Genomic DNA, 10,281 nt, shown 5'->3' with positions numbered 1-10,281 from the left:
TTCTCTCTATGTGAAAGACACACAACTTCTTCGAAATACTGAGGAGTTGTCTTCTTCCAAAAATCTTTCTCTCTTTTAGCAAACTTCTTCTCAAGGGAGTCAAAGGTAATCTCCTTGAGGTTTCCACTTGCTTGCCATGAATCAAGATAATTTAAGCAAGTGGGATATAGTGCCTTGACATAAGCTATGAGAGGAATGTCTAGTTGAAAACCAATGGCTTTTATCACATGAATAATGGATCTTACTTACAATTTTAAAGAAAGAGGGTAATGATTTCTCAGTTCAAGGCTAAACAATTTAATCATCAATTGGTCAACTTCATGTTGAGGGTGTGAGTCATACAATTCCTTCAAATTTTATAAGGCTTCAAAAGCATTTTTAAAAGGTGAAATATGGCGACTCAACTCTTCATTTATAGATGCTATAATCATGGCATAGGCCTTGCTGTTCTTATTTTCGTAGATGACAATCTCCTTATCTGATATGGGCTTTACATGTTAATTATCTCCTTCTCGTACATAGCCTCCTTTCCACAACTCATTGAAAATGAGAGTGTGTTTGATCTTCATTGACCATTTAGTATAATTCTCTTTTCCTGAGAGAACTACTCCAACAATAGATATCAATGAATGCATTTAAAATCTGTATAACGTGTAAATAAAATGCACTCTCCTAGCAATATACTATAAAAAAAATTGCACTCACCTATGAAGTCTTCCGAATAAATATTATTTTTATAATTTAGTTTAGACTTGTCCCTGTCCATGTAGCTCCATTGTTTTATCATTTCCCTGTTATACTGTGTGTTCCAAAACCACTGAACACAAATACTATTTGTATGTCACGTTAATTCTTTACGGTTAAATCAACTTTATGATGGTAGTCAGTAGATGAAGAATACGTTTTTCCAATTTTTTAGGTCTGTATTATTTATAGGGATGAGATGAGGCTGCAAAACAACCCCGGCGACTTTTGGCCACATTATTTTATGTATTCATATTAAAAAATTAAACTACTCTCTCGTATGATTCCTATAAAGGGGACCATGCCAATCCCATGTCAATTGCATTTTCTGTTGATCTTTTGGAGAGAAAATGGAATGGAGCATAGAGTATGCTGCAGCTGTAACAACAATAACAGCTATGATGCTGTCGCTCGTAACAGCCTTGCTGCTGGGGCTTTTTTTCAGAAAGAAATGGAGGAATTGCGACGTGTACCCACCTGGTGCTGCAACAATGGTGGATCATATCCTCAATTTTAAACGCATACATGACTTTTTCTACGATCGGCACCAACGCTTCAAAACTTTCCGAATAGCTTATCCTACGTTTAGCATGGTGTGTACCACCGATCCTGCAGATGTAGAGCACATGCTCAAAACTAATTTTGCGAACTACATCAAGGTCAGTTCATTAGCTTATAGTATATTACTTCAAACTTTTTATGTATTTACTATTGTGATATTTTTGTTGGAGATTTTTGGATTAGAACTGTGCAATATTTATATTTGGTCTATCTTTTGGTCTGTGAAGATAGAGTTTCCATCTTAAAACATTGTATTGATGACAAATATTATACATTTCTAATCCAAAAATCACCCACAACAAAATGAATAAAGGTGAAAATCTCCAATTACTTACATTACCAAATTGTTTTGAGAAATTCACAGGGAGATTCCATCCACGAAGTTATGGAAGACCTTCTTGGGGATGGCATTTTTAACGTTGATGGAGTGAACTGGCGGAAACAGCGAAAATTGTCTAGTTTGGAATTCTCCACAAAACAATTGAGGGATTATAGCAGTGTTGTTTTCCGGCAGAATGCGTTGAAACTTTCCAAAATTTTACTCGAAGCCTATCAAACTAAGCAAAGCGCTGTAGAAATGCAGGCATGCATGTTAAATCTTTTGGTTTTCAGAGTTTATATCTAGATTTAACTGTTTTCGACTTTCTCATCGTTCGGTTTTCAGAGTTTATACCTAGATTTAACGGTTTTCCACTTACTCACACTTGGTTATCTTTTGTGAATGAATGTTAACAGCGTCTATTTCTGAGATCAACCATGGATGGAATCTCCAAGTTCGCTTTTGGACTAGAAGTCAATAGCTTATCCATGGATGAGTCTGGACCGGGGGCAACTTTTTCAAAGGCTTTTGATACTGCAAATGGTTTGCTTTTCGCGCGCCATTTTGACCCTATCTGGAAATTAAAAAGGTACTTCAACGTAGGGTCGGAGGTCATCGTAAAGGAATGCATCAAAATCGTGGATGATTTTGTGTACGACATCATTCGGAATAGAAGACATGAGATTTCACTGCAAACTATTAATGTAAGGCAACACCCGCAACAGACTCCGTATTTACTTTTGAAAACTTTTTTAGTCATTTGATGAGTCTGGAGAGGGTTAGGGTTAGGGTTAGGGTTTATGCGTAAGAAATAAAGAACCAATTAAATTGAATCGGTATTAATTTGAATGCATCAAAATCGTCGATGATTTTGTGTACGACGTTATTCGGAATAGAAGACATGATTTCACTGCAAACTATTAATGTAAGGCAACACCCACAACAGACTCCGTATTTGGTTTTGAAAACTTTTTTAGTCATTTGGAGGGTTAGGGTTAGGGTTAGGGTTTATGGTATTAATTTTAACTTTTTCGTCAAACAAATCCTAGATCAACCGTTTTTTAGTTTTGACCGTTTACTTGTTTCAACCTACAGATGAAAACAGATTTGCTGTCTCGATTTATGGAAGTAACTGACAGTAACCAAGGCGATTACTCTGCGGACGATAAGTATCTACGAGATATTATTATTAACTTCATTATTGCTGGGCGGGATACCACTGCGACTACTCTTTCTTGGTTCTTCCATATGCTTTCGAAGAGTCGAGACGTTGAAAACAAGATTCTTCGAGAAATCCCTGAGCTGGTCAAGGAGAAAGAACGTGTGCCCTAGGTTTTGTGAAAGTCTAACACATACAGCCTTGGACAAGATGCATTATCTTCATGCAGCTTTATCGGAGGCTTTGCGTCTCTATCCCCCTATTGCACAGGTAAAAGGTTTGGGGTTATGTCCTTATTGCACAGTTACAGGTTTGTCGTTATATTTTATTGAAATCAGTATAGCAAATCACTACCCATCAAATTTCTGAAGGTAAAAATCTCTCTTTCTAGTTAAAAAACACTTAAAAGAAGTTTATACCCAAATAAATTTAATTTCTAATTAGGATAAATCTATATTAGTGTTAATTGCGTTTTGGGTGGGATGGAATGCGGTTGGGTGTTGAACATCTTTAACCAAAATAAACATATCCTCTTAGTTATTGTGCAGCTCCTTTTTCTACTAAGTTAAGATCAGTCGGATACAGTTCTAATATTGAACCGAAACGGAACACAGTTCTAATATAGATCTAGTTTCATGACAGAGTAGGGATTAAGAGATCCGGATGAGAAGAAATGTTCAGGGTTAAGAACTGTAGATGAAAGCATATATTCTCTTTTGTCTCCTCTGTTTGGAGTTTCCGAACTCTGAGCCATTTCCATTTGTTAAGATCTGTGAACTTTGTGTTTCTCGATGACAGGGCATTAAATATATTGGTTCATGTAGTTGTCAAATCAATTTATTTAATTAATTGTATCCTGGAGAACGGGATAATTTTATGATAATATTTTATTGCTACGATAATATAACAAAGATATTCAAAATGCCTAGCAGAATTTTATATTAATCTTACACAGTCTGGTCCAGAACTCAGGGAAACAAGCAAGCATAGATCCATGTTTGTATAAAAAAAAGTTGCAGTGAAAATTTTTTATTTCTAAGGGCAAGTCATGTATCCTGCTTTCTATTAATATTAGTTTAATCTCAAAGGTATAAATGATATTCTTATTCTTTTCCATTTTGTTTATATTCTATAGAGATAAATAATATGACATATTATCAATTGACACATTTTTTGACAGGATGGAAAGGTTGCAGTTGCTGATGATATCCTTCCAGATGGATACAAAATAAATAAAGGTGATATCCTGGTCTATGTACCTTACTCTATGGGAAGAATGAAATATCTCTGGGGAACTGATGCTCACGAGTTTAGGCCTGAGAGATGGCTCCAGAATGGAGTTTTCCAGCCGGAGTCACCATTCAAATTCACTGCATTTCAAGTAAGCAACCTGAGCCTGATAGTGAAATTTTTAGATGACCCGAGTGTGATAGTAAATCTTTTGAAAACGATGCCATAAAATTCATGAGGTGTTATCGATTTTATTGCAGGCTGGACCTCGTGTTTGTCTTGGCAAGGATTTTGCATACATGCAGATGAAGATTGTCGCTGCTGCCCTTATTCGTTTCTTCGAATGTGAGGGTATAGAGGGTGAAGAAGTGACATATAGTCCAGCACTCACCCTCCATATGGCTGGGGAAGGGCTCAATCTTCAGTTCAAGCCTAGATTAGACTTTTGAACACAGTTTCACTTTATAAATAATAAGGCAGCTTACAGTGAAACCCTTAACCAGTTTCTCTACTTGAATGCGTCTATAAGCCACAATGTCAAAATCCTCTGAAAGCATTCAATGAAATATGTAGAAAAAGCTTAAACCTCATGATGAAATATGTATAGTATAGTCTTTCAGGATATAAGTTATATAGTATATGTGGTTACTGTCCGTCATGCTTAGTTTCACAACGAAATTTGTTGTTCTATATTTTCAGTTTACCGATTGTTTTGTAACGAAATTTGTTGTTCTATATTTTCAGTTTACCGATTGTTTTGTAAAAACACAAAACAGTCAGGGTGAAATACAAATTTGTCGGTTTGTATTTTCGTTTCCCCGATTGCTTTTGTTAAGAAAACAAAATGATCAGGAGTTATACATATATCAGTGAGTAAGAGTTCCTTATTTTGTTAAATGGTTATTCATGGGTTTATTTGTTTTAGTATTTATGTGACCATTGAGAATACTGCCTTGGCATTTAAATTTTTTATAACAGTATAGCTATATAAATTAGATAACTCGCTAGTATATGTTTATATGCCTGTGAGTTTAGTTATAGGGTTCAAAACCAGATAATTCGCTAGTATATGTTTATATTCCTGTGAGTTTAGTTATAGGGTTCAAAACCACATACTATTTACACTGTTCAAAACCCATAGCATGTGGTTATAGCACCCTTAGATTAAAGTGGTTATAGGATGTGGTTATAGTACTTTTAGATTAAAGTGGTTATTTTTTAAGTGGTTTTTGTTTTTTGTAATGGTGAAAATTTGAAAGGAAAATGTAAAAGAAGGACAATTAAATTAAAAAGGAAAATGGAAATTTACTGTGAAAATTAAAATGGAAAATGGAATTTGGAATTCCACATTATACAATGCAATAAGTAAAATAAAGTGGCTATGAATTACAATTTAGTGTTATGTAAGCTTATTTTTAAAATTTCTGAAAATTTAGTGTTATGAAGACTTACTTTATAAATGTATGGAAATTTATTCATTTGTAATTATTGAACTAGTGTTTAAGTGTGATCTTTTGGAGTTTGTAGTAGATTTATTGTTGGCCTAAAACATTGTGGCTAAATCTTGATTTGTGTTGTTTAAACTGGTTTTTTTATTACATATATGGACTCAACACCCTCAAAACTGTAAGGCACTTCTATTGTGAAGAGTTGACCATCAAACTTATGATTTCAATGAATCATTCTATACAAATTAGATAAAAAATAAAATGGAAAACTTTACAAAAAAATCTCCCATCCACCTAATGTGATCTCTCTTTTATCATTAACCATGACTATATCAGAAAATATGAAGAGTCACTAGAGCTTTCATTTTGCCTTCTTGGAAAAGGGTCCATACTTGTTCATTAGTTGGTGCAATTTCATCTTCACCTTTCTTGCTTTCTTGATGAGCTCCTTCAACTCCTCTTTGCTTACCTACTTAACATCAACAACCTCTTCAACATTAGGATGCAAAGCAACAACGTGGACAATGAAAACAAGGTAATCCAAATCATGCTCTCTTCACTTTCCATGAGAAAGATTCTTGTAAAATATGCCACCAAATTCCTCTTCATCCACCAAAATACACTCATCTTAGAACAAGAACTTCCTTTAAACAACATCCATAGTAATATCCTCCACTTTAGCAGCTAACTCCACTTTAGCAGCTAACTTAAAAGCATCCATGCTCTTATCATAATCTTATCCTCCACTATCCAACCCAACCTAGAAACAAATCCAATCAATTTCCTAAGAATTAGGTTCAGGGAGAAACAAGTTCTAAGGCACAAAAATATTTCCAAATAGACTTTTAAAAAAATGATCAGTTGTATGTAAAAAAAGAAAATATACTCCAGAATTTATCCCACTCGTTAACCGAAACTGCTACCTAGACTTGGCCTTGTAGCTTTCCTTAGCCCTGCAGCTTTCCTTGACAGTCACACTGAACACCTCTATACTGGGCCACAGCTCCAATACGGATTCAGACAGGCTCTGTGCCTTTTGTACAGCGAATAATCGATCTGATATTCCTAAAATTCCATTCCAACTTAGTCCCAATAATGGCCCAATAGCTTACAAACACTGAACACTAAAAGGTTCAACAACATCTCTATACTGCGCCACAGCTCCAATACGGATTCAGACAGGCTATGTGCCTTTCCTACAGCGAATAATCAATCTGATAGTCCTGAAACTCCATTCCAACTTACTCCCAATAATGGCCCAATAGCTTACAAAAGCATAAACGAGCTACGATATGGTATGGTGCTCTTTAGCGACTCCGATACCATGACAGAAACATGAACACTCATCAAATGAGCTTCCCTAAAAGATATTATTTAATCATTATTATAAACTAATTACAATAATATTTAATTTAATTTATGTACAAAATTATATGAATTAAATTTCTATGATCTTATTTAGATAATTTTGTGTAAAATTTTATAGACCATTTAATGAACCATAACCACTTCATTATGCACTGTAATCTACGTTACACACCATTAGCTCTAAAATCAGTAAAATAATGTTATAGCAATGAAAATGAAAAAATAATTATATTAACGAAGTAACGAAATCTAGTACCTTGGCAGTTCCACAAAACTCGGTTGAATGAACTATTATTCATTACGCTGTAAGGCAAATGTCATTTTCTATTGTATTGCTCGACTTCTCAGAGGTATGGCACACAAATTATTGGTTTGGCAGTTCCACAAAACTCGGTCGAATGAACTACTATTCATTACGCTGTAACGCGGTTGAATGAACTACTATTCATTACGTTGTAACGCAAATGTCATTTTCTATTGTGAAGGCTCGACTTCTTAACGATATGGCATAGAAATTATTAGTGTTACATTTAAAGAGAGATAACATTAATGTTAAAATAAAATATCAATTTTTTTAGTTAAATATTTATAAATATTATTTTTAATTATAATAAAAAATATTTTAGACCAATCACACTTATTACAAAGAGAAAGCTTAATAATAATCTCTTGAAAATGATCTCTAGAAAAGTAGCTAGAGTTATTAAGTTTAGTAACATTGTGGGTTCTCTTGGACACAAATTCATTGAGAGCAGCCCCATAACTCCTAGAATTTATGGGTTTCCAAAGATCAACAAGTAGGGGCCCTTGAGTGAGACCCATTGTCAACACCATAGAAGGGCCAACCTACCTCCTAACCAAATACCTTGCCTTGAAGCTTAAACCCTTGGTTGGCCTTACACAATCTTTAGTCAAAGACTCTTCTTCCATTGTCAATGAGTTAAAGGACATAAATTTTGACCATGGGGACCTTCTTGTTAGTTTCCATGTTGTTTCCCTTTATACTTGCATCCATAGTGACCTTGATACGGCTCGGTTAGTAGAGATTTGTCTTCTACTTTTTTCTGCTTTGAAGGGGAACTCTATTAGCACACATGTGGGGTTGCCATGAGCTCCCCCTTACCCGATTGTTGCTAATATTTTTATGGAAGACTTAGAATCCAAGGCTTTTGGCATGAGCTCTTCCCCTGCCCAAGCTATGGAAAATATTTGTGGATGACACTCGTGTCATCTAGCCTCATGGCCCAGAAGAGTTAGATTAGTTTTTCGACCATCTCAACAATCAATCTTCCTCCATAAAGTTCACTATGGTGCAGGGAGTTAATGGATGCATGTCTTTCCTTGATGTTCTCCTCTCGAGAAATGATGAGGGTTCTTTCTCCCATGCTTGGAAGAAAATTTATACTCACGAGTATCTTCATGCCAAATCTAATCATTTCCCTCCTAAAATGTTGGGTGTTCTCAACACGCTTGGTGCACTAAGAATCTGTAATGAAAAGCACTTGGAAAAGGAGAAAGCCCGTCTCCTTAGTGTTTTTTCAATAATGGATATAGTAGGCACCAAGGTGAGGAAGATTTCCTTAAAGCTAGTGGAGGTCCCAATGTTGAGAAAGACTCTAAAGATCGAGTGTGAGGCGTACATCTCCCTTTCATCTAGGGGACCACTAACAAGATTGCGAGAATCCTTAGCAAGCATAATGTTCAAACTTTAGACTCCTAAAAACCATTCATAGCTCCCTAAGATCTGTTAAAGACCCTCTTGACCCAAAGGATATGAAAGGTGTTTATGTTATTCCATGTCCTTTTGGGACCCCTTATGTTGGTGAAACTCGACGCTCTATAACTAGAGGATTCATGAGCATGTTGCCGACATCAAGCATGGGGGGACGCGAGCTCTATAACTAGAGGATTCATGATCATGTTGCCGACATCAAGCATGGGAGGACCCTGTCTTCAGCCTTGGCAAAGGAGGCTGAAAAGACTAGACATCATATATCTATTGAGGAGGCCAACGTTATCACTAAGATTATTCCTTTTCATCACTATAAGTTTAGGGAGGTCATTGAAATTGAAAAGCAGTTGACCAATCTCAATACGGATGATGGCTAGAAGATTAGTAGTTGTTGGATCCTTGCCCTTTCCTCTTAGAACCCACCACACCCGCTTCTCCCTTTTCTATTACCCTCCTTGTCATTTTTTATTTCTTTTCTCGCTTTATTCCCTCATCTTCTAGATTGTTTGGATTTTCCCGTTTCTAATATATATATTTTTTTCTCATTACCATGATTATATTAATATTTTCTCTTATAAGTTTTCTTATTCTTAGTCTATTTTTATTTTGAAAATAAGAGGATTAATCTTCCCTTATTATTTTTATTTTTATTTAAAAATAGCAATTATTCCCTAACCCAGAAAGGAGCTCATGTAAAATCTGAGAATTGTAATGGTTGATTAGGCTTCACCCAACCTCAATTTTATCAATAAAACACAAGCCTTTGAGTTTAAAAAATAATAATTTAAAAAAAATATACTTAAAAAAATAAGTTTAGTATTATAAGCATTTATATTTAGAAAAACAAATCAACTTTTCAATTGATTAATTGATAAACATTTATTTTGAATCCTCATTTATCTCATTATATATTTCATTCATTTAAATGAAATTAAATAATTTTGACAAATATATTAAGTAATTAATTTATTTACTAATAAACTTTTGTTTATAATTTTATCCCAATTTATCCCATAATACCTCACATATAAGTATTAATATGATTTTATATTAAAAATTATTTAATTAATTATAAATAAATATATTTAGTTACATATAAATTTAAATAGAAATAAATATATCTAACAAAATTAACTAGATGTTACATAGGTCTGAGTGGAGTCTAAAAAATAATTCCGTAAAAAATACATTATTTATTTTTAAAATTTAAATAAATCAATTAATAAAAAAAATTTAAACTTAACTTTCATCACAAAATATCCAAATGACTTTTTAAATAGTTAATATTATTTTCATTTATTTATATATTTTTAAAGAATGAAAATATATATTTTTAAAATGCTTTAAATATAATAAATAAAGATAAATTAAAAAAATCATATTTCTTTCGAAATATTAAAATAAATGATTAATTTTTAAAATCCGTCCCACAAAAAAAACGGAAGCATACGAATCCTTTTAAGAATTCTCCATGAAAAAATTAAAACTATAGGAATTTCATTGTACATTTCAACTATATAAAACTTTCACAACATGGTAATTAGAATTACCTCGTAAAATAGATTCTATAGCAATGTGGGGACTAAAGTTATTAAAGTCAACATTCTCGTGCATCATTTGGTCACACATGGCTGGTGATAGGAGATATAATGGATAAGAGGGGAGCACTTTATATTTCATAGTTTTGATGGAAAATGCATTCTTCTTGTTATTTTTATTT

General features: G+C 33.8%; 1 protein-coding gene across 1 annotated transcript; it reads left to right on the top strand.

Annotated features, from left to right (window-relative positions):
* Positions 1-1,086: 1,086 nt before the first annotated feature.
* On the top strand, positions 1,087-4,553 carry LOC149195412 (cytochrome P450 704C1-like). The gene is made up of 7 exons (XM_089407909.1): positions 1,087-1,403; positions 1,670-1,888; positions 2,041-2,328; positions 2,720-2,925; positions 2,957-3,053; positions 3,964-4,164; positions 4,274-4,553. The coding sequence occupies exons 1-7, from the start codon at positions 1,095-1,097 to the stop codon at positions 4,460-4,462; spliced, it is 1,509 nt and encodes a 502-aa protein (XP_089264035.1). The 5' UTR covers positions 1,087-1,094; the 3' UTR covers positions 4,463-4,553.
* The last annotated feature ends 5,728 nt before the right edge of the window (positions 4,554-10,281 follow it).

The sequence above is a fragment of the Pinus tabuliformis genome, chromosome 2_2 (assembly GCF_031772625.1).
Source record: "Pinus tabuliformis cultivar Carrire ecotype Pingquan chromosome 2_2, CPIR1, whole genome shotgun sequence".
Taxonomy (NCBI): domain Eukaryota; kingdom Viridiplantae; phylum Streptophyta; class Pinopsida; order Pinales; family Pinaceae; genus Pinus; species Pinus tabuliformis.
Note: the sequence above shows the minus strand (reverse complement) of the source record. Positions and strands in the feature narration are given on the sequence as shown.

Coding starts and splice junctions, on each gene's coding strand:
- LOC149195412 (XM_089407909.1), top strand. CDS start 1,095: ATGGAATGGAGCATAGAGTATGCTGCAGCTGTAACAACAATAACAGCT. Junction 1,404..1,669: donor ATTTTGCGAACTACATCAAG/GTCAGTTCATTA, acceptor AGAAATTCACAG/GGAGATTCCATCCACGAAGT. Junction 2,926..2,956: donor ATTCTTCGAGAAATCCCTGA/GCTGGTCAAGGA, acceptor CGTGTGCCCTAG/GTTTTGTGAAAGTCTAACAC.